Below are 22,989 nucleotides of genomic sequence, written 5' to 3'. Positions count from 1 at the left end.
TAACTTTTCTCCCTAGAAAGTGGATGCAGGACAGGGGTGGGTTGACATAATTCACACTCAAATTTCTATAATGTCACTTCCCTGGGCTCAAAGGCCTGGACTCTCCCTCCGCATCTGTTGTGCACAAAAATCAGATTTGTTACCCCCAGTGCAATAAGCCAATCATGACACCCTCGAGAGAGACATTGATTATTTATTTCAGAGCTGCACAAGCCTGGGTGCTCCCTGGGATTCCACAAATCAAGCCATGACAACAATCAAAATCTTTTACTATTTATACATCTTAGCAAAGGAATCTGTGTTAATTGGCTACGAGTTACATAGTTCTCTTATTAATTATTATTCTATCTTCTATTGGGGAATGATTCTCTCGTTTGCCATGCTAATTAGTCCACGTGCTCAGTCTGTCTCCTCTTTGGGGTTGGTGGGTTTCTTGGATCTGCCCCTGCTGGAATTACCTTTTACCCAGTCAGAGCTGCTTCAGCCTAGTTGCTGAGTTGGCTTTATAGGTTTCTTCCTTATCAAGGGGGTTCTGCTGAATGTCCTCGTGGCCCGTAAATTCTGCATTCTTTCTGCTCACTATCAGTAGTACATCTTTCTTCCCAAGCTTTGTTAACCTACCCCTAAGTCTGAGATAATTGAAAAATGTCTAACCCTAAACCTTGACAAGGCAATTCTACCAACAAGCAATCGGTTTTTCTAACACTTGGACATCGCTTAGAGCTTGTTGGCTGTTACCTCTTTCATGGATTAAATCTCCTTTATTGTTGATTCGGCTTGAAAGTACAGAAAGATCAAACATCAAAGAACATCCTTTCTTAAGAAAATTTTACGCAACAGTGCCACGCTCAGGACGAGAGGACATAGTTTCAAGCTGTGCCAGCAGAGGTTTAGGTCGGAGAAGAAGAGGAATTTCTTCACAAGAAGTGTGGTTAGACAGTGGACCAGGCTGCCCAGGGAGGTGGTGGAGTCACCGTCCCTGCAGATGTTTAAGACTGGACATGGCCCTCGGTGCCATGGTCTGCTTTACAAGGTGGTGCTGGGGCGCAGGTTGGGCTCGGTGACCTCACATTCCAAAATAATTCATCCTGCGCTTCTGGGACCCATCACGCCCTCCCAAGATGGCGGCGCAGCCCTGCCGCCACTCCCAACAGGGCCGCCCGCAGGGCAGTGCGCACGCGCCCTCACCCCTGCCCGCCCTTCTCGAACGGCGCCACTCTCAATATGGCAGCAGCGCTTTCTGCGCATGCCCGGTGCGGCCCGCCGCGCCCATCATGGCGGCGCGGCACTGACGGGCCGGGCGCGGTGGGAGCGGGCGGTGGAGCGGCTGCGGCGCGATGATCCCGAGCGAGGAGGTGTCGGCCCGCAGGAGGGAGATCGAGGACAAGCTCAAGCAGGTGGGTCTGGGCTTGGGACTCGCTGCGTGCACTGCCGGGGCCGGGGGCTGGGCCTGGGCCCGCAGCCCCCCTGGCGTTGCCGGGGAGACGAGGCTGGGTCTGGAGGTCCCCACCGGGCCTGGGGGCGTCCCGGGACCCCTCAAGGGCCTCGTCACCCCCCTCCTGGCTTGGGAGCGCCCCCAGGTCCCCTTCAAGGCCTGGTTTGCAGGGTCGGGGCATCTCTGCTCCCCACCTCCCTTCGTTCTTGGGAGCATCAGTGGGCTCTCCCGTCAGGTTCTCGGCTGCAGCCTGTGAGACCAGCCCCGACAGGCTGCCATTCCCCCTCTGCCTGGGGGCTTTGGGGACTTAAAACCGGCCCTTGGTGGCTGCTTTGCATTGGCCACTTGAGTTCTCGGCGGATTTGGAAGGTGCCCGTGCAACACCTGTGTTGTGCTGTGGCAGGGAAATGTGTGTTCTTAATCGTTGTGCCTCAGTGGGAAAGGTGTTAATTTTATGTTGTGCTGAGGCTCGCGGCGTTGAAGGGAAGCGAGTAATCCATAAACCCCTCACTCATTACATGGTGTGTCCCCACCTTGGGTTACTTGCTCTGGTTTCTGTTAAGAGGTGGTAGTGTTAAAATGTGGCCTCAGCATCAGCCCAAACATGACTTGCAGCAGTGTTTACAAGATTGGTAAAAACCTACGTGTAATGTTTAGTGACTTAAACCTTAGTGTTCAGAATTTAAGAGTGTTTTTTCATCTTACTGACAGGAAGAAGAAACTCTGTCCTTTATCAAAGAGAGCCTTGAGAAGAGTGACCAGCTCACCAAGAACATGGTAGGGAGGTCCTAATGTTGGGCCTGGCTTTACTCTTTCTTAGGTTTTTAGGTTTATTTGTTTTCAAGGCTGTTGTTGTGCCCATCTAAGGGGTGTGGAGCAATGAACCTCTGGGGGCTTCAGTGACTGGGCAAAGGGGAAACCTGAGAAATGCTTCAATCCTGAGCTTCTCTCTTGCTCTGCTGAGGGCTCAGATGAGCTGTTGGCCTCATCTCTGCTACAGTCAGTCCTCTCTCTTGGGGAAAAGGTATTAATAGACCTCAGATTAGTTTGTGCAACAGCATCGTGTTGTTGCTTCATAAATTCAGGTTTTGTTTGGAGTTTTATTTTGCGAGTGTTCTGTGTAAAGGTAAAAAATAATTATTGTGCTGTAATTGCTCATAAGCCCTCAGTTTATGTACTGTGTCCAGTTTTGGGCTCAGTGCTTTAAAAAAGTCATAGAGGCAGCACCAGAGAAGTGTGGAAGACATGACACAGCAGTGAATCTCATAGGAATTACCTTTTGGCCTAGAAAAGATGACACTGAGGCACCCTTTGATGAGCTTGCTATGGTTTTCCACCTTTCAGAAGCAATATCACAGTCCTCTTTGAAACCAAATGTCTGTGGTGGAAAAGGCTTTCACTAGACTGGTCCTTGTGCAGCTCCTGTTTGGGTCTCAGTGGTGTGGAGCAAAAGGGCTGCTGGTTTGTGCTCTTGTTGCTCTTTTTACATGGGGCACCTCCAGGCAGTTCCTGGCTTGATTTTCTGCTGGCAAATAAAATTTTGCTTGTCCTTTATACTGTCTTGGAACATTATCTTCGCTCTTCACAAGCATTTAATTTGGGATTGGCCCATCCCTATATAGCAGGTGATCTGTTTTGTGATTGTTAATAAAAATCAGGGCATAGAGGGATGGAAACAGCTGCTAAGGAGCCATGGCAAGTTAGTAGCAGAGCCCAAAAATAAAAGCTGGGCCTTGAAGATCCCAGATTTCCCTGCTCTAACTCCTACCCCACTGCATGGATCCCTAGGAAGGAAACCCTCAGCTGTTGGTTTCTCTCTTGGTGTGCAGGTTTCCATCCTCTCCTCCTTTGAGAGCCGTTTGATGAAGCTGGAGAACTCCATCATCCCTGTCCATAAACAGACAGAGAACCTGCAGCGCCTGCAGGAGAATGTGGAGAAGACCCTGTCCTGCTTGGATCACGTCATCAGTTACTACCATGTGGCCAAGGACACCGAGAAGATCATCAAGGAAGGGTGAGTTGAGCAGGTAGATCTTGCTGGGAGCTTCATCCTATTAGATTTTTGAGATGGAGGTGGGGGAGCTGAATCCACACACCCATGGTGTGCTTGGTACCCTTCCCACACTCTTTCCTCACCCCCAGTCCACACTGACTTGACCTTCAGCCATTTCCAGAGGGCAAAGACAGCTCAGACTCTGCGCTGGGATCTCTTCCAGATCTTGCAGAGGTGCTGCCATAGCAATCTCCATGAGCACTGGTGGCTTCCCTGTTTTCCTCTGCCCTTTTCCCAAAGGTTTTCCCTGCCCACTGAGATTGTCACCGCATCCAGGATGAACCAGAGCTGTTCTGGAGCCTTCTTCTCTGGGAGGATGTTGGATGGTTCTTCTCTGGGGTGGGATGTGCAGTTCCATCTGCCTTCCCATCAGGGCCTGTCTGGGAGAGGAAAGCAAGGCTGAGAGTTGTGTGCTGCTCCATCATCAGTACTTCTGCACTTGCTGTGTGGATTGGGTATCCTGCTGTGGCACTGAGTGCAGGCAGAAGGGAATTCCATGATCTCCTCCCAGCTGAAGGAAAGGGGATTGAAATTTTCCTTCTTATTTTTATCCTGAGTCTGGTCTGGTGCTTTCATGGTATTTTCTTTGTTTGCTTCTTGGGGCACTACTTTTTATTTCTGGCTTTATTTTTAGCCCCACGGGGAGGTTGGAGGAATACTTGAATTGCATGGACAAAATCCAGAAGGCAGTGGAATACTTCCAGGACAACAACCCAGACAGCCCAGAGCTGAACCGTGTGGTAGGTCATGGACCTGGAACCTGGCATGGATGAGAGAGCAACAGACACAGCCCTGCTGCTTGTGCCCTGCTGGGAGAGGCTGTGGGTTTGCTGCCTGGGGAAGGTGGTGTTTGGGCACAGCTGAAGGAATGATTGCTTTGGCTTCTGTTTAAGCCTGTACTGGGCAGCATTTCTGCTCCTGGCATTTTGCTCTCTCTGTGTTGTGCCAGGAGGACTCTGAAAGCAGCTCTTGCACCTGTGGAGGAGTTGGTTGAACCTCCTCCTGAGCAGCTCTTGTCAGTCCTTCAGCTGCTTGAGCAGAATGGGTGATCTGTTTAAATCCCACTTGAAGACTGAACAACTCCCAAGCAATTTTTTAACTTAATTCACTTTAAAAGTCTCTCAGATACATGCGTGGTTGGAGTTTGAAGCCTGCAGTACTTGACAGTGGTTAGGAAGGCTGTTCTTATGCAAAAATACTCACGAGTGACTGATTACAGAAGTCCTGTTCTGCTTCTGTCCTGCTGTTTTGTGCCAGAAATCCCTCTTTGAGCGGGGCAAGGAATCCCTGGAATCGGAGTTCCGCAGCTTGATGACGCGGCACACCAAGCCAGTGCCACCCATCCTCATCCTGGACCTGATCAGCGGGGATGAGGAGATGGACACGCAGGAGGAGATGACCCTGGAGCACCTCCCGGAGAGCGTCCTGCACGACATCATCCGCATTTCGGGCTGGCTGGTGGAGAACGGCAGGAATCAAGGTGGGTGCTGCTGCCTGTTGTTCCCTTGTGGGCATCTGGCAGCACTGGCAGGACAAGTGATGCCTTAGTGGCACCTTTTAGGTGAATAGTTCAGGATCCTGCTTTTTTTTTTGTAGTGAGACTGAAGCAATGGTTTGTCAGTTGAACAGAATGAGCTGTGTAAATAAAGCACAAATTATGGTAATGCAAAGTCTGTCCTGTAGCAAAAATCCACTGCACTTGCACCTGTAATGCCTTCAGATGAAGCTGCAGCTAGCCAGTGCTCAGGTTTTATAAATGACTTATTCCCATTTGGGAAATATTTATGACCAGAGCTCTTTGTATGAAATGGGCAGGGGGAAAGCAGCACAGACTTTCTTCACTCTGTACATGTCTCTCCTTTCCTGTTTTGCAGCATCAAGAGCTGCCTAGAGCTTTGTAGTCCTTTATTAACTTTTCCTTTGGGATTGAATGACTTTGTAGACTTGTACAGGAAATGTGAACTTTCACATTCATACAGCTCCAAGAATCACCCCCCCACCTCAATGATTTACTCCTGAGGGGGGGATTACTGTGCTTACCAAGTATGAAGAACGTCCTTAAAATCTTCTTAAGAATTTTTCCATGATCAAAGGCAACTCATGCATATAGAGCATATTTTATTAGTCAGTTTGTATTCTGCTTTCAAATGACGAGCACCTCGTTAAATTCCCGAGTGCCCTGAATCCTGGAAAGTGTGTAAAGTCTCTCACGCTGGAAACCGAGCACTTGGATTGACAATGTCTTGCACAAATATCTCCTATCAGTTCCACCACTTGGTAGTGGTAGAATTCATGTTGTGTGTGGTGGGAGAGCTGGAATGAAGATTGCAAGGGAAGAGAGAAGAAGTTTTTGAAGAAAATAGGAGAGGCTCTGGGAGGGAAGGGTGCTGACTTGGGGTCCCACACCAATGCTTTTAAATCCCTGTAGGGGCACAAAGTGTTTGCTTGACCGTATAGTGTTCCCTGTTTGCTTATAATCTTTATTTTTACCTTGTCTCCTCAGATTTCATGACAGTTTACTTCCAAATCCGCTCTGTGCAGCTCGACCGCTCCATCAAGGGGCTGAAGGACCATTTCCGTAAGAACAGCTCTTCCTCTGGGGTGCCATATTCCCCTGCCATTCAGAACAAAAGGAAGGACACCCCCACCAAAAAGCCAATCAAGAGACCAGGTGAGTCCCTGAGGAGGGATCACTGCACTGGGTATTGAACAAATCTTCAGGCCCTCTCTCACTGCTGAGGTATCTCTGTGTCTAAAATGTGCTTTTAGGACACTTAGGTGAGATTTTGGAGGTAAGCACTTCTCTGCTCTGGATTCAGCACTGGGATTACAGACATCAGGTCTGTTCTCTGGGTGCTGTAAAAGGAGCAGAGAGGCCCTGCATAAAGGGAGAGGAAAAGCCTTAACAAAGGAGATGAGTAAAAAGAGCCCTGAGGGGGCTGTCAAAGGATTTGATCTGAGAACACCTGTCCTCAGCCTTGGCATATGGCACATAGTCTGTGCCATAGCAAATAGAAAGCTCACATCTCATAAAAACATCACTTCAGTCATTACCTATGAATAAATTATTGTTGTGCTAGAAAGCAAGAAGTCCCCAGAAGTTGAGACGGGGATTAGGCAGGTGCCTACAAAAACGAGATATGACATTGTCTGAATTTTAAAGGCTCTTAAAGCTCTTGCCTCAGCCTGTCTCAGGAAGAGCTATGAACGTGGCTGGTGGGTTACTCCTCCTCTCCTCACAATGCAGTTTTGCTGCATTTGGTGCTGCTGGTGAGGTTGGTCACTCTGGAGTTCCTGTCTCTGGAATGTGCCATCTAGTGGGAGCACAGCCAGGAGGGACAGCAAAAGCTAGCACGGAGCTATTGTTCCTCTGTGTCCCAGCACCCTGTTGTCTCCTCTGTAACAGTGATCTCATCAGAAAAGTCCATATTTCTGTGGGTTTACGTGGCCAATACTCCCCTTCCCTCTTTTGTCCTGTGTTGCCCAAATACTCTTAGTGGGTTCAGGAAAATAGTAAGAAATGTGGGTAGGGACTGGGAATGGATGGGATGGGGAAAGGGAGGAAGAAGAAATACCCATTTTAATTGTGTTGTGTTTATTTTTATAATCCTGATGTGAATGCAGTCCTCATCCCAGGTAATGTGTGTCTGTGTATGTGTGTGCTGGCCCTGGTGCTCACTCTCTTCACTTCTGCGTGTGGAGAGGCTTTGCTGGGCCTCTTCTTGCTACAGCAGAGGGTGTGCCTGGGATATTTGGAGAGGGGGAAAGCTGTAGCATCCAGACATCACCCCTGTGGTCTTCTAAAATCAATCTGTGCCATTGCTGCTGTGCCCTGGAGCTGTCCCTGAAAGCGGATGGAATTGATCTGTGAATTTCAGTGAATTTTCCCCTGGCAGCAGAGAACCACCTGATAAAGGCTCAGAGGCACTGAAAGGTGCCAGTGGGGATTTGTAGTTGAGCCATGGGAAGCTCAGGTTGCAGATGCTTCAGATTTGGTCATCAGTTCTCAGTTATCACCTGATTCTGAAAAGGTTCCTGTGTTTTTATTGCTGTGAATTCAGCATGGTCAGCAAACATTTCTGAGCAGCCTGACAAGTGATAACATCTCCTCTGTGCTCTAGATAAAGAGTAAGGGAAGGGGGAGATTGTTTGTTTTCATGGGCAGATTATTGAAAAAATCCTAGGGATTTTTTAAAAGAGTCTCAGATCTTGGATGCTCCCATAGAGAGGAGCCCACACGTTGGAGAGCACATGTTCCTACAAACAGGGTTCCTCCAAAGTGGATGCATTTGGGCATCCAGAATTACTTATCATGAGGAAAGTCTCAGCTGTAGATGTGCCAGAAGATTTTCATGTCTTTATGCCCAGTTTAGTTGGATTTTGAGATGGAGCAGGTAGAAGTCACAGAGCATGGTCTGAATGCAGTTACAGAGCTGATGGTGCATGAAGGAAAGAGTGTCCCAAGTGATCCATTGGGTTATTGTTGATGTCAAGAAAAAATAGTGGCTCATTTGTCTCCAGTGTTCTGTGAAGCTGACAGAGAACCAGACTGTAGCTCTTGAAGGACAGTGGATGTTGAACCTCGTACACCAGCCATCTCTTATGACTGCTGAGTTGTACTTAAGTGAAATTAAAAATGGAGAAAAATAGAGTCTTTGGGCAGAGATTCACTGTTTCTTCTGCAGTTCCATCAGCTTTCAAGCACAGCTCTTGAGGTGGAGCTCTCACACCCTCTTCACAGTGGCTCTCTTCAGAGCAGCATTACCTGATGGTGTTTGATTCCCCTGGGTTTAGCCTTTGTTCAGTGTGGACAAAGGTTTTTTTCTGTTCTGTTACTTCATTTCAGTAAGTAAAGCCAAGTTCTGCCAATCTGAGTGTCAGACAAGGGGATTTTCTGACAGTTGCAACAGGAGAGTTGATTTCCTTGATCCTTGAGGAAGAATATCCCAGTGCACGCCCCAATGCATACTTTAACCTCTTGCAAGGGGTAAATAACAAACTAAATCTGATGTGCTATAGCTTTTTTTTTACCACAAAACAAAGCACAAGAGAGGCTCAAGGGAAGGTGAGTTATTAGGGGCAGGGTGACAAGGCAGAGATAGCCCCAGGGACTGTGCTAAATTCTAGAGAACAAGCTCCATATCCATGTGTTGTTTCAGAGGGTCTTCATCCCTCTGTCCCTGTTTTGTCTGTTGATGTACCCCGTGCTGTTTCCTGTTGTTATATCATGCAGTTAAAAATCTGACTGCTGGAGATGCTTCTAAAGCAGAGTTGTCTCCTCTTAAATGACACTTGACAGGTCAAGTTGGGCTGATTTCTGAAGTGTTTTGTGGGCTTTTTCTGGTTTTAGTTTGCTGTTTGGAATGTCAGCACTCTGTCTCAGAGAGCAGGTGTATTCAGGTTCCCAAATCATCCTGCTGCAAGCCTGTGTGCATAAAATAAAGCTTCTTTGTGATACCTGTAGACCCTGTGTTCTCTTTTGGCTTGAGAGCAGCAGGCAGCTCAGCAGCGCTGCATTTTTAGGGAAGGATGGGGCCACCTGGCCTGGCTGCCTGCAAAAGCCAGAGAGCATTGTCTGGTTTCCTGCAGATTCCTGCAGCTGGTGCTTGAGAAAAGAGGACGTGTTGCCCTCCTGCTTGGATAGAAAACTGCCTAATGGAAGAGAGGAACAAGAGAATGAGTTGCAATTGGAAAAACGTGTCTCATGCATGCCCAAATCCCACTCTGTGTAACAACTGGGCCGCAGAAGCAAAGGTTTTGGGTGTTTTTTGACCTTTGGAGGCTCTTTTCAGACTACAGGGGAGCTCTTTTTCAGTTTCCTTAGTGCTCCAGTGGGGTGGTACCTGAAGGCAAGTTGAGTGGCAGAATAAAGAGCCCATTCCTGCTTCCCAGACTTCCTGGCTTGAATGTGATGTTTTCATTAGTAGCTGAAACACAGTCCCATTTGGTTAGGGAGCTGCCTAATAGGGGAAAACAATCCTGGAACAAAAGCATTTGGCTTCCACCAGAATCCATTAAAGCCTAATTATGATGCCAAGTCAGAGGGATCCAGCAGCACTGAAGTGATGCCCCCGGACACTGAACACTCGGTGTGTGTCAGTAAACACAGGTAATTGTGCTTATGCAAATAAAATGCAGTATAATCAGCTCCTGAAATTGAGAAAAAGAGGGGAAAAAAAAGGAAAAAGAGAAGAAACCATCAAGGGTGGGCTGTGAAAATGTCCACTGCATACCTGTGGAGTGAGATCCTGCTGACAGCAGCAGCAGTTGTAGTGTCTTGGTTTTCACACCAAGACACTACTATTTTTATTCCTTTGTATTTTCCCCCTCCCCCTAGATGCTTGGAAGTGGGAAAGATGAAGGAACAGATAGAAGAAGTACCTGGGTTGAGCTGCTCTGCAGCTGCTAGGCCATGGCAGCAGCAGTAAGGAAGGGCCCTCGTTGCTCAGAGGAACTTGCTGGTGTGCCCAAGCTCTTGAGGTTTCTGGAAGTAGCTAAGAATAAAGTGGAGATATGGGGTATAAAGAGCATCAGGAAGCTTGGAAGAAGAGGCACAGCCCTCATTTGATCATATGGCAGAAGCTTAGGAGCAAATGCATCAGCCAGCAAGGGCGTGAGCCAGCCCGTCTCCCAGGTGTGGGTCGAGAGGGGAGAAGTTTTTCTAGAAGAACGTGCTTTATGGATATGATTTATTTTTTTCTTTGCAAAGCAGTTGAGGACACTCTGAACTGGCAGAAGGACAATATTACCTGTGAAATATTACATTTTGGGAACCGTGTTCTGTCATTTAGTAAGTGCACCAGCTTAAGGCAGTTTGGTAATTCAAGGGGAACTTCTTTCTCCTGTTCTCCCCCAATGGCTGGGGGACCTGAAGTTTCCTTTCCCTTGCCATAAATCCCTTTATGGGATGAAGCTGTCCTGCACCCTGGCATGTTGTTCTGCAGCAGTGTGTACTTGGGCTCCCTTCAGCATCTGGGCAGCCAACACTCATTTCCAGGCTGTGCTGTGGCTCACAGTTAGTGGTGGAAGTAGAGATTTTCTGCATGTTTGAAGTATTTATTACTTTATAGGGGAAGAACAAATCTTAATTTTGGCAGCAGCATTTTTATGGTTTTAGCTTCTTCATTTCCTCAGCCTGGTTCTGTTTCATTTGGGTATCCTATAGAAACCCCTTCCACCTTCCCAAAACTTCCAGTTCCCTGTTGTGCAGGCAACAGCAAAGCTCTGCTATGAGAGGGTGTCCGTGTGCTTGTGATAATTGTAGCTTGTTGCATGACAACTAACCTTTTAATGTGGAAACACTGCCTAGGCTTCAGTTGTCACATTAATGCTTTGTTTTGTGCTTTCCAGCTGTATATCCAGCACTGCCTTTTGTTCAGTTCTGTCTGGTTTTTGTGTGTTTCAAGTATAAATCTTTTAACCCAGTGTTATTTTTTTTCCATGGTTTTAATTGATTTGCAGTTCTTTAGAAGAGAAGTGTCTTGGGGATTAGGGTGGCTTAGTGCAAGCTAGACATGGGTGGGCAGCATCCATTAGTCTGGGACTCCTGTGATGGGAATTGCTGCTGCAAAAAAAGCGCAGAGGTTGTCACCCTTTTACTGCTTCCTGTACCATTCCTTGTCTTGGCTCTGGGGCTCCTGATGGCTCTTTATTGATTATGCTCAGAAAATACCCCTTGGAAAGGCACCTCTTACTGAATGACTGCAGTTGTGGCTCCGAGGAGCAGGTAACATGTTGCCAGACAGGAATTGTCCATATGCAAAGCCCTGCTTCTGCAGCTGAGAAAAAGCAGCAAACCTTGGATGCAGGGTACCAACTCCAATAAACCCATTACAGGGAAGGGAGCTTCATGCCTTCCCTTTTCTGATCATGTTTATCACCCAGCTGTACCATGCTGCATCTCCAAACTGATTCTGTATCCCTGCCTGGAATTTATGCCCCCAGCCTCAAAGCAGGGAGACATTCTGGAAATGCCATTGTATCTGCACACTTGGACATGAGTTTGGGGTTCACGTTCCCGTGCTGAGCATCCTCATTGCTGCCCAGCATCCTCTTGCTGGGCCCAGGTGACTTGCTGGTGGAGGGCTGGTGTTCTGGGTTTGTTTTCTTTCACTCATTTTCTAGGTCTTCTTGTCTCTTCTCTCTGGTTCTGGTGACAGGCACGATCCGTAAGGCTCAGAACCTTCTGAAACAGTACTCTCAGCATGGTCTAGATGGGAAAAAGGGGGCCTCTAACCTCATTCCTATGGAAGGTAATCACAGCTCGAGCTATTTCACCCTTGACTTTCTCTGTGTATCAGCCTTGCTTTCCCAGGTGGGGCTTCCATTAGTTCAGTGCTTGGTGGACAGCATTGGATTGGGGAACCAATCCCCAATTTAGCTGAAGGGCCAAATTATTTTTCTTTTATTTATTCTATTTATTCAGCATTTACTATCTGAATTTCAAAGTCTCCATAAGCATGAGTACAGGTGGAGGGAAACGTTACCTTAACACTGACCCACCACAGCCACCTGGGTAATGGAAGCTCTGCTGACATCTGCTTGTGGTGTTCCTGTTCTCTTTTCTTTTTGTCTGGACTTTCAGACATCGAGTTTCCTAGTGACCTTTCCAAACCTGATGCTGCAGTGTTGGACCACAGGTAGCTCAGAGCATTGTGCCTGTACATCTCCTCTGTGGAGACCTGCCTAAATGATTGTTTCCTGTTTTATGACCTCCTCTGCTCCTAGAGGTTGTGCCAGATGAGGGAGAAGACGTTTTAAAGCATCTCTAAGATATTCCTGCCTCCTGCTGTGAATCCATCCAAAGCAGGTCTCTTCAGCACCTCTGCTGTAGCCTGCTAAACCCCAGATGGTGACTGACATCACTCACGTGGGGGAAAATGCTCATGCTGAGCAGGAGAGGGGCTTTGAGTTTGGATTTGTAATGGTTGTGGGTAAAAATTGGACTCTGGTGCCTGCAATCCCATTCAGAACATATGGCAGGAGGTTCAAGGGACTATCGTGGTCCAAGAAACAACTTAACTCACACTTCTCATCAGGTTTCAAAGGGTTGCTACCGCTATATATAGCCCAACAAAAGGATTTGGTCAGGAAGCATTCCTGAGACTGTAGGGAAAAAGATGTCCACCAGATCAAATAAGCCAGGCTTGAAGCAGCTTCCAGCCAGAGTGAGCATCCTTGCTGTGACCACCCTGGATAAATTGCGCCTTCTGTTTGTGCCGGCTGCCATCTCACTAGGTCATGAGCATGACTTACGCGTTAAGCACCTTTCCGATGCCCTGAGCGACAAGCACGGGCCGGCTGCGGGTAAGTACCGGGTTGGCACTGGGCACCAGCTGGTCCCCCCTGCTTCCCAGCATGTCCCACTGTCGTGGTGTAGCCAGGGCTGTTCCTCTCCGTGGGCAGTCCTGAAGCATGAGCCTCCTCTGGCTAAGAAGCTCTGGCTCTTCTCAGTAGAATTCACTCCTACTAATCACACCCCCCGAAGGCCTCAGCCAAGGAACCCAGCTTTGTCCAACCAAAGGTCACCATGCTGAGGGGCATTTTCCTGTAGGTGGCTGGTGGCCTCTTGGGTGCTGAAGCAAAGCAAGCAGGAAAGGGATCAGTGCAGCACACGCTACAGTGTGCGCCACTGCACCATAAGCAGTCTGTGTGTCCTCTGCTGACCAAAACTTTGGAAATACCAACCTGAGGGACCTGTCAGCATAGGGAAGAATTGGTTCTTTCTCCATCAAAAGTTTCTGGGAGGAGAGAAGCAGCAGCCTATAGCATAGAGAAGGCCTCTCTGTGTCATCTTACTGTCTTGCAGGATGGGGTCTGTCCTGCAGACGCATCCAGCAGTGGTTGGCATGAGTTGGTGCTGGTCCTTGTATCACTTCTCATGCCTACCACGTAGGATCTTTGATGGATCTTTGGCCGAGACATTCATATTCTAGGACTCAGGTATTTGCATTTGTATGCAGCATTGTGGCAGATAACTCACCTAGCTCTGCTGATATTCCTGCTTCATAGGATGTAAATGTTCATCAGCCTGGTTTTTATCTTGTTTCTGCAAGTGGGAAGAAGCTGCCTTCCAGGACAGCCTTTATTTCCCAGAAATGTTCATGCCAAATGGCAGTTCTTCATCTGCATGATGGATGGAGATAAGGAATTCTAAAAATACAAGCAGAGATGTTGAATAATTCACCTCAGACCTTCCTGAGTTTAGTACTCTGTGTTCAAGCCCTTGATTAAATTTAGACTGTCTCCTAGAAGAGCTCCAAACTTCCCTTCTGTCATGAGGCTGGAAAGAGGTGGTGCCCTGATGTGCATTTCCTGAACTGCGGGTGACTTTTCCTGCCTCCTGCAGGGTACTCAGAGATTCCCACACACAAACCCAGGGCAGGAGTGGTGAGAAGATGACTCTTGTTCTCACACATGGATGGGTGCAAAGCCAGAACCAACTTTCCCAGAAGAACCTCATGCTCCTTCTGTAAACCAAAGGCATCTTGCCCTTGCAGGGAGGGACGACGTCTTCGACATCGAGATTGACGCATACATCCACTGCGTCAGTGCCTTTGTCAAACTAGCCCAGAGTGAATACCAGCTCCTGACAGAAATTGTCCCAGAGCACCACCAGAAGAAGACCTTTGATTCTCTCATCCAGGTCAGTTGAGCCTCTGTGCTTGTAAAGGATGCTGGCTTGTCCTCCAGGACCTGTTCAGGGAACCAGGGCCTGCACAGAGCCTGGAGAACATGTGCTCAGAGTCCCTCACAGGCACCACAAATGACCCATCACCCAAATGGGCATCTGGAATGGATGTCCTGCCTTGAGCCCTTTATGCTGCCTGAGCAAAAGTCCTGTCCTTCCTCATGAGTCTGTGGCTTTGTTGCAGGAGTCATTGGATAACTTGATCATGGAGGGTGATAACATTGTCTCAGCTGCCCGGAAAGCCATCATCCGACACGACTATTCAGCTGTGCTCACAATCTTCCCCATCCTGAAGCATCTCAAGCAGATGAAGCCAGAATTTGACCAGGTCTTGCAGGTAAATATGATGGGATTGGAGAGGGTCCTGTGGCTTGGGTTATCTGGAGAACTTCTTGAAATGGATTGTCACAGTGGCTTTGAGCAAAGCCATGCTGGTTCTGTCCCCCAGCGTGGACTGAAAGTGACACAAATACAGCTTACTCCTTTCTGTGGAGGTGAACGAGCAACTCAACATCTCTCAGCAGCAACTCTTTTCAGTTCAAGTCCTGACCCTGATGGAGCAGCACAACATCTTCCCTTTCTGCCTGGAGAATGTGGGATTTCAAGTGTTGTTGATGGTGCCGTAAATATTCTTCTGGCACATGGGGAGCTGAGAATGAGATGCTGGGGTGAGGGATGAGGAGGGGTAGGTGCTGGGTGGAAGGTCATATACTATTTGCTTTCCTTTTCTGATCTATTGTGGAACTGTTCCAGGGAACTGCAGCAGGCACTAAGAACAAACTGCCAGGGCTGATCACTTCCATGGAGACCACTGGTGCGAAGGCACTGGAAGAGTTTGCAGACAACATTAAGGTAGGATTCTCCTCACTGGTCTCTGCTCAGGGCTTGGAAGAGGGTTTTTTGGAGCAAAACCCCTAATTTAGCTTTCAGAGACATGAGACCATGTACTTTGTGACTGAATCAGGAACTTGCTGCATTGCTTGGGACAGTCAAATACCAAATGCTTGGTGCTGGTTTCAAACACAGGAGGCCTTTGCCTAACACCCTTAACAGGCATACTACAAGTAATTCGACATGAGCATCAAGGCCTCTGCAGATACCAAGTCTATCTCAGAATTAATCCTATTTAAAAGGAAAGGAAAATGGCTGCCTTGAAAAGTTTTGGAGGACTCATGTTAAGCTGTCCCTGTGTAAGGTGGGCTTGGTGAATGGTAGGTGAGCTGAAGGTGTGATGATCACATGCTGAGCAGACCCCTGAGGTTCTGAGCTGCTGGTGCATGGCAGCTCTGGTTTCTGAGCACCAGGAGATGCCACTGCAAGAGCCGGGCCTGAGGATGTTGGGAGTGGCTGGATAAAGAAGCCTTCAGCTCACTTGGAGCAGCAGTTGTATTGTAGGTGTCTCCCCTTACATGCTCACCTTATGTCTCTCTCTTCCCTTTTCAGAATGATCCAGACAAGGAATACAACATGCCAAAAGATGGGACAGTTCACGAACTCACCAGCAACGTACGTGATGATGATTTGAACCATCCTTTGTGGAAAACAGCTTCTGAAGGAGTTCTAAAAAGAGCAGTAGGGAGATTTCTTAAATTAAGGTGTCTTGGCATTAACAGTTACACAATTACCTGGGTTCCATGGCAGGATGAGCTGGTGACCCTTACTCAGCCATGTGTGGGAAAACACAGCAATTCAAAGGCATGTAGTGATCTGTTTCTTGAATGCCTTCAAGTGTGGGGAGACAAGTGGTCCTTCATGCTCCTTAATAGCAGAGCATAGGATATGTAATGTTGGTTGCTCCTAACTTCCCTCCCTTGCTTCCAGGCCATCCTTTTCCTACAGCAATTACTGGATTTCCAGGAGACAGCAGGTGCCATGCTGGCATCACAAGGTACGTACCTGCATGGGGCTTGCTTGGGCATGCAGTTCCTTCCTCCAATTCCCTGGACATCTTCCCTGAAGTGACATCTTCCCCAAACCTCAGCAGGCACTGTGAGCTTGTTCTCATCCTGTCCTTCACCCTGTGGTTTGTCTTGTCCTGCAATCTGCCTTGACCACATAGTTGGTTATCTGGAGAACTCCAAGGGATGCAGTTTTCTGCTGGCCTTCCACACTTGCTCCTGTCAGGTACCATGAGGATGGTGTTTATTGCTGATGTGCTCTGAGAGAGGATGCCTGGGTCATTTAGCTCCAAGTCTGGCCTTGGCCTGATGCTCTGTGACTGTACTGGAGTGAGGGTGGCTGCTCCAGACGGGCTGTGTGTGGTGAACAGCACCTTCCTCTGCCACATCCTCTGCTTAGAGTACAACAGCAGCAGCAAGAATCTCCTCAGCCTCGAGGCATGGGCAAGCTGGGACTCTGGAGCTATTTGTGTGCCCTATCAGAGAGACAAATTTTAGTTCTGCTCTCCAGGCTGCTGAAGAGTCTCACTGCAGGAATAAATGCATAGATAAGAGTCTGAGAGCTGCTTGTGTAGCAGGGTGCTGCTGCATGTCAGCTGGAGTGGGATTCTTGGTTCTGTGCAGAGCAGCAGCTCCAGGCTCTCCAGTGAGCTCTTGGCCTTGGCAGAGCTCTTGCTTTCAAGGAGGTTGGAATAGAGCAAACTGGAGATTCAGGGGACATAGTGCTCTGAGGGGGCACAGACTGGAGAGGGTTAAAGAGCCCCTTTAGGAGCAGAGGTAGGAGGAAGCTTAGAGCTGCCTCCAGACTGTTACCTGCAAAGTCCTGTTTGGAAATCTTTGCTAATTCTCAATCAACTCAAATTAGGATGTCTCTGTTTCTGCCACATCTCCTCTAGCCACTGCCTTGTGCCTTTTCCACTTGAAAGTTCAGTGTGCTCAGACCCTTCTGGATCTTGACTCTCCTTGGCCAAAGAAGTGGTTTGAACTTTTTCTTGGAACAATCTACTGTTCCCCATGTTGTCCCCTGAATGGTGATGTCAGCACTGTTGTTTAGAAATCTTGACATGTTGTCTTGCAGTGAGATCTGTCTTAGCTGATTGAAAAGTCAGCATAGATTTGAGGTAGCTTTGCCTTGAAAGTGGATTTGGACTGATTTGGAATGAGGTGTCTTGCTAAATACAACCAATGACAATGCAAACAATGTCTCCAGCAGGGGAAGGAGGTTGGACTCTGCCTTTCCTCTGTGATCTCCACTCCATTTGTGGCCTTGGAGGGACTCCTGCCTGCTCTCCTGTGCACCTGCCTGTGGCTGCTCTGTGTTAATATCTGCTTTGTTCTCAAAGGGATGGTGGTCTCTAACCTGTCTTTTTGCACTTTTGCATTTCTTTTTCTCTCTCATCCCTCCCCTTTTCTCTCTGCTCTGCCTAATCTCTGTAGTTCTTGGGGACACATACAATATTCCTTTAGATCCCAGAGGTAAGCAAACTTACCCACACCTACCTGTTCATATTGCCTCGGACTCTGGTGATGTACAGTAATTCTTTATCCTCCAGCAGTTGTAAATAAATTAACACATAATTGAAAAGGGGAGGGTAAATAATCCTTGCCAGTGGGCTGGAGAGAATAGGGAGGGCTTGTCAGCAGCAGACAATGAGGGATGCCACAAGAGCTGAAACAGGCTCAAGACACTCTGATGGCACAGAATCTCTTTGGCACAGGTAGCAGATTGGCCCAGCTGGTGTCGTGCTTTATCCCATGTGCACTCAGCTCCTTATTGTCCAGCTCCCAGCAACAGGAGCCTCGAGGCCTTTCCCATGTGAAAGTGCTGGTGAGCTCGGACCACCCGAGCTAGGTCTGGCTGCCAAACTCTCTGGAGGGGGCAGGAGGAGGTGGCCACCCCACGTGTCCTGTGGGCCCCATGCCCACAAGCCCTCGAGGGCAGAAAGCCATCTCCAGACAGAGGAGCATGTGCCAGCCTGGAGTCACTGTCGCCTGTAGGGGCAGCCTCCTGTGCTGGCACAGTCCCTCCTAGAGCAACCTCCTGTCAGCAACCATGGGGATGGCTGAAGCTGTCCAGAGCCCTTCTGCTTGTTTCAGTTACTGTTGTGTGCTTGCTGTTAACAGCTCCAGCTCATTGTTCTCTGATTGCCAGTTTCTAGTGCTTACCAACCCTTTTCAGGTGGTGGGGGAAGGATGGGGAGGAGGAGTTTAATGACTCTCTTTCTGGTCAGGAGGATGTTCCCTGAGCATCTGGAAGGAAAGGAGAGATTTCTGCCGGGGTGCTCTGCCCTTGCTGCAGACACAAGGACTGAGGGTGGAGAACTCTTGCCCCCTCACCCTGGATGAGCTGCTGACAGTGGGCTCTGAAGCAGGAGCTCATTTCACTGTCCATGGGAGCTAATTCCATAGCAACAGGGATGAGGCTTGTTGGAATAGAGGCAGGCTGACCACACACCCCCTTCCCAGGGCATGTTAATTGGCCTAAGACTTTCCTTTTCAGAGACCAGCTCATCAGCCAGTAGCTACAGCTCAGAGTTCAGCAGGCGGCTGCTGAGCACCTACATCTGTGAGTACCCTGCACACCTTCCTACTTCTGCCCCGTGGACACGCCTTCACTGGGCTCACTCCTGGGTGAAGAGCACAGGCTGTGTCTCTTCTCCATGGGATCTTTCCACATTTGAGCTGGAGTCTGATGGGAGGGATGAAAAAAGGGTCAGACTGGGAGTTTCAGACTGTTAGAGTAGGACAGGGCAAAGCACAGTGCAGCAGCTCACTGTGCTGCAGAGCTGCTGCCTTAAACCACTGTCACCTTCAACCCCATGAAGGATCCCAGCTGCCAAAGGGGGAGTTTAAGAAAGTGAGATCAGTGGTTTCTATCTCTGTTACAATGGAGATCAGCTCCTTCAGCTTCTGTGAGACTTGTGCCTGCGTTGTGGCAGGTCCTGGGACTTCCTCTGAGCCCAAAATGCACCTGTAGTGCCAAGGCATGGAAGGTAGTGGTTTGCAGAGAGGTTTTGGTGACTTGCTGAAGAAAAATCTGTGTAAGGACTGTTAAGTGCATGTGATTGTAGCCTTTGTACAGGCAGCCAGGCCTGAGCTGTTCACTTTGCTGTGGGCCCACAGCTTGATTTGCTTTGTCAATATAAGAAGTTTCAGTGCAAAACTTCTTGTTCTGTGTTTTTCCCTCTTAAGGCAAAGTGCTGGGCAACTTGCAGCTTAACCTTCTTAGCAAATCCAAGGTTTATGAAGACCCAGCTTTGAGTGCCATTTTTCTGCATAACAACTACAACTACATTCTGAAATCTCTGGAGAAGTAAGTGTGTGTCTGAATGAATCTCCCTCAAGTCCAAGGCTGATTGGATGGTTTTGGAGCAGAGCTCTGCCTTGAGAGCATTTACTTTCCAGCCTGTCTCAAATCTGCTTTTTGTTCCATTCTTGAAACTGCTTCTTTGAAGGTTTTGCAGTATTATAAACATCACATTACCTGAGAGTGGAAGATAGAAGCATTAGGAAATGCCTTAGGTTTTAGAGAATCCTTTGATCTTGGGAGGATTGAGGATGTGGCTTTGGAAAATAACTCGGAGTTGCTTCTGTCTCTCAGTTTGCACATTTCAAGGAACATTTTATTGTGAAGGGCTGAAAGGAACTTGTTGATGGGGGTTTGAAGTGATGCCATCCTGAGAGCAGCCCAGAGAGCAGCTGGCTCAGGTGCTTCCTCAGGTTTCCTGCTCTTCCAGGTCTGAGCTGATCCAGCTGGTGGCTGTGACACAGAAAACAGCTGAGAGGTCCTACCGGGAGCTCATTGAGCAGCAGATCCAGACCTACCAGCGCAGGTCAGTGACATCCTCTGCCTTTCCCTTGCTTTTGTCACTTTGGGAGCTCCTTGGGTGCAGCAGGAGAGATTCACCTAAACCAGAAACTTGTCTGAAACCAAAGCAGAGTATTTTTGGTTTACAAGCGATTAATCCAACTTGGGAAGGGGTCACTGTGGGAAGTTTTGGGGTGTGTATTGTCTGAGTTGGCCTTTGGGTCACGGGTGAAGATAGAGATGCTGTGGTAGAGGTGTGAGTAACTCTTTGCTTCTCTCCCATCTCATTGCACGTGCAGCTGGTTGAAGGTGACAGATTACATCTTGGAGAAAAACCTGCCTGTCTTTCAGCCAGGAGTGAAGGTGAGAGGATGGGCTTGACATGACAGAAGTTGCCAGAAACATCATCTCCTTTGTCATATTAAAAAGTTCTCAGAAACCTTCTTTATATCTCATGCCAGTAGCACTCTGCAGAGTGAACACTGTGGCTGGCACAAGTGGAGAGCAGCAGTGCCTTCTGCTCTCCCCTGCCCCAGATTCAGCCAAGTCTTTTAATCTCTGCCTCCGTTCTTCTATCTTCACCTGAGCAGATGCCTCTATTTTGGATTTTCAAAACCCTGAGATCTTCCCTTGGAAAGGGCTGGAAGCATGAAGAAGTCTATTTTTGTGTCTGTTCTGGCTGAAAATTATCCTTGTTAAACCTACTTCAGCTGAGTGTGGAGTGTGCTGGTCTCTGCATCTCTCTCCTCACTACTGTAGGAGAGGGAATCCAGACCAAGTACTGGATATTGCTTGGGTTGGATGGGGAGTTGTGGGCAAACATTGGTGTTGGATATTTATTTCTGGAGATAAAATAAGATCCTTTCCCTCCTTTTTGCAGCTCAAGGACAAGGAGAGGCAGATGATAAAGGAGCGCTTTAAGGTAAGGAGGTGTTGGATGGTGTCAGAACATCCCCTGGTTGATAGGGACACACAGATCTGCCTGAGGAAGAGACCTCTTGGTGATCAGCAGGGGAGGGAAGGACCACAGACTGTGTGGAGATGTGATTGCAGATGGGCTGCTCACTGAGTTGCTCTTTGGACAGGGTTTCAATGACGGGCTGGAGGAGCTGTGTAAGATCCAGAAGGCCTGGGCAATCCCAGACATGGAGCAACGGGACAAAATCCGCCGGGCACAGAAAACTATTGTGAAAGAGACCTATGGTGCCTTCTTGAATAGGTGAGACCTCCTGCAGCACTGTCCTCTCTCTTTGGGTTTACTGAGGTCTTTGGGGCCTTGCATAGCCTGAGCTAAGCTACTTCTCTATTGTCCTGTCCTAGCTTCTCTGCTTTGCACACTCAGACATCCCCAAGCTGACCTTGAGTATTTGCAAACATCTGCTGTCACCCTGATTCCTTGGTCAGTGAGCACAAAGCCCTGAGCCACCCTGGGCTGTTCATGTAAAATTTGTGAGGCCAGTTGTAAGCAGGTCACTTGCTCTTACCTCGTCACATTTGAATGGGATGTGCTGGAGTGGAGCTGGTTTTGTGACAGAGGAGGGGGCAGTGGATATCTTTGCTGGGTTCCAGTTGTTTTGTCACCTGTTTTCTTTTGCAGATATGGCAACGTGCCCTTCACCAAGAACCCTGAGAAGTACATCAAATACCAGGTCGACCAGGTGGGGGAGATGATCGAGAAGCTGTTCGACACATCAGCATAAATTTCCAGCTGTTGCGAACTCTCCAGCTGCCAAGTACAAGCCAGTGCTCTCTCAGCAACCTTTGGGACTCCCTTCCCTTCTCCCCTGCCCCATTGTGGTGGGCAGGGTGTTATACTTGTATTTATCAGATTTATAAACCTGTGGAAACACTAACTCCTGGCTGTCTGTGCTCCAGATCCATGGGATAAGGCAAAGTCTGCCCTGTGGGCTCCTGTGTTTGCACATCTACCTCAGCTGGGTTTGTGTTAATGCCTTGATGTGCAGCAGACATGGGGAGTGTGTTTAAAAAAAAGGAAAGAAAAGCACATAAAATACACCACAAAAAAACCCCTTATGGGTACACCCCTTCTGTTAAGGGCAGGAGGCTGTGAGCTCCAAATGGTGCCACCTGCTTCCCTGATGGATTTGGGGAATCTCAGTTCTGTAGGATCACAAGTTATTTTCACATTGTTAGTCTCAACTGTTACTTAGTTCAGTGATGGGGCTTGATGCTGATTCTGGGGTTTGGGGATGCCTGGCAGGGCTGCAGTCCAGTCATGTACAGGGATATTTTACCCCAAAACCGGACCTGTGTCAGTGCTCTGTCCCACGTGAGGCAGTGGGGTGATGGCAGGGTCTGGAGCTGTGACAGAGCAGTGGGAAGCAGAGGGAGCTCCATGGTGGCCTGGCTGGGTGCTGCTCCTCATTGACCTGAGGCAGAGCAAGTGTTCCCATAGTGATTTCCACTCAGCACCTTCCTCCCATACCTGTTTTTCTTTGTCTCCTGTCTTCCTAAACCTCATGCACCTCTTCTCTGCAAGCAGCCAAGCCCATTCCCTTCATTTAACCCATGGGCATCACGTGAGGAGCAAGTGCTGCTCTCCCATGTGCCTTGGAGCAATCTTGGCAGACTTTGAGACGGGAACTGGACTCTGACACTTTGCACTGAGGCCTTTCAGAGCGTAGGAGCACCTGGGTTGTATCTGTGGTCTCTGGTCAGGCACTTCCTGCTCCCCCCTCCCTCTCTCCTGCTGCCTGCTCCCTTGTTTGCCTGTAACAATTGAAATACAGGGTTTCCATAGTGCGAGGAGCACTCACAGTAGCTGCTGCTTTGCAATTTGAGGCAAATCCATTATTCACCTGAGCAGTGTTTACAGCAGTGTTTGCTGGTGTCCGATTAGCCCAGCTCCATGGAGGAGCTGTTGGGTGTTAGAGCCTGGATGAGAGCACAGGTCCTGCCATGGCAGACCCAGCTGCCTGCCTGGGCTGTGCCTCCTCAGACAGATGTTATTCAGGTAGCTCCTGCCCTTTCTGAGCCCATGACCTCTTCTTCTTCAGCCTGGTGTAGCAAATGCCTGAAAAACAGCAGATGTGACAAGCTTGTCCAGCCCAGAGCTGGATGATGGTGTGAATCCAAGTCTTGACC

At 48.6% G+C, this 22,989-nt stretch overlaps 1 protein-coding gene across 13 annotated transcripts; it reads left to right on the top strand.

Moving 5' to 3' along the window:
* Positions 1-1,220: 1,220 nt before the first annotated feature.
* On the top strand, positions 1,221-21,737 carry EXOC7 (exocyst complex component 7). Of its 13 annotated transcripts, XM_042032597.1 has the most exons (22): positions 1,221-1,397; positions 2,147-2,212; positions 3,265-3,449; positions 4,123-4,228; positions 4,746-4,968; positions 5,992-6,159; positions 7,113-7,124; positions 11,648-11,740; positions 12,726-12,794; positions 13,988-14,133; positions 14,363-14,515; positions 14,932-15,030; positions 15,622-15,684; positions 16,000-16,066; positions 17,514-17,552; positions 18,577-18,642; positions 19,269-19,389; positions 19,814-19,909; positions 20,184-20,247; positions 20,765-20,806; positions 20,970-21,103; positions 21,482-21,737. In XM_042032597.1, exons 1-22 carry the CDS (start codon positions 1,338-1,340, stop codon positions 21,582-21,584), a joined length of 2,175 nt encoding a protein of 724 aa, XP_041888531.1. In that variant the 5' UTR covers positions 1,221-1,337; the 3' UTR covers positions 21,585-21,737. The 13 variants fall into 13 exon arrangements, with proteins under 13 accessions (XP_041888531.1, XP_041888532.1, XP_041888538.1 ...); XM_042032598.1 differs by lacking the exon at positions 7,113-7,124; XM_042032604.1 differs by lacking the exon at positions 11,648-11,740.
* Positions 21,738-22,989: the final 1,252 nt, after the last annotated feature.

Source organism: Corvus kubaryi, unplaced genomic scaffold, assembly GCF_017639235.1.
Source record: "Corvus kubaryi isolate FWS band 111438036 unplaced genomic scaffold, C.kubaryi_AGA036_p1.0 37353, whole genome shotgun sequence".
Lineage (NCBI taxonomy): Eukaryota > Metazoa > Chordata > Aves > Passeriformes > Corvidae > Corvus > Corvus kubaryi.
The sequence above is the reverse complement of the archived record's forward strand: the minus strand, read 5'-3'. Positions and strand labels throughout refer to the sequence as shown.

Bases quoted from the DNA above. Each gene is read 5' to 3' on its own strand.
- EXOC7 (XM_042032597.1), top strand. From the start codon at position 1,338: ATGATCCCGAGCGAGGAGGTGTCGGCCCGCAGGAGGGAGATCGAGGAC. The intron at 3,450-4,122 runs GTGAGTTGAGCA...CTTTATTTTTAG, and splicing joins GAGAAGATCATCAAGGAAGG to CCCCACGGGGAGGTTGGAGG. The intron at 14,134-14,362 runs GTCAGTTGAGCC...GCTTTGTTGCAG, and splicing joins CCTTTGATTCTCTCATCCAG to GAGTCATTGGATAACTTGAT.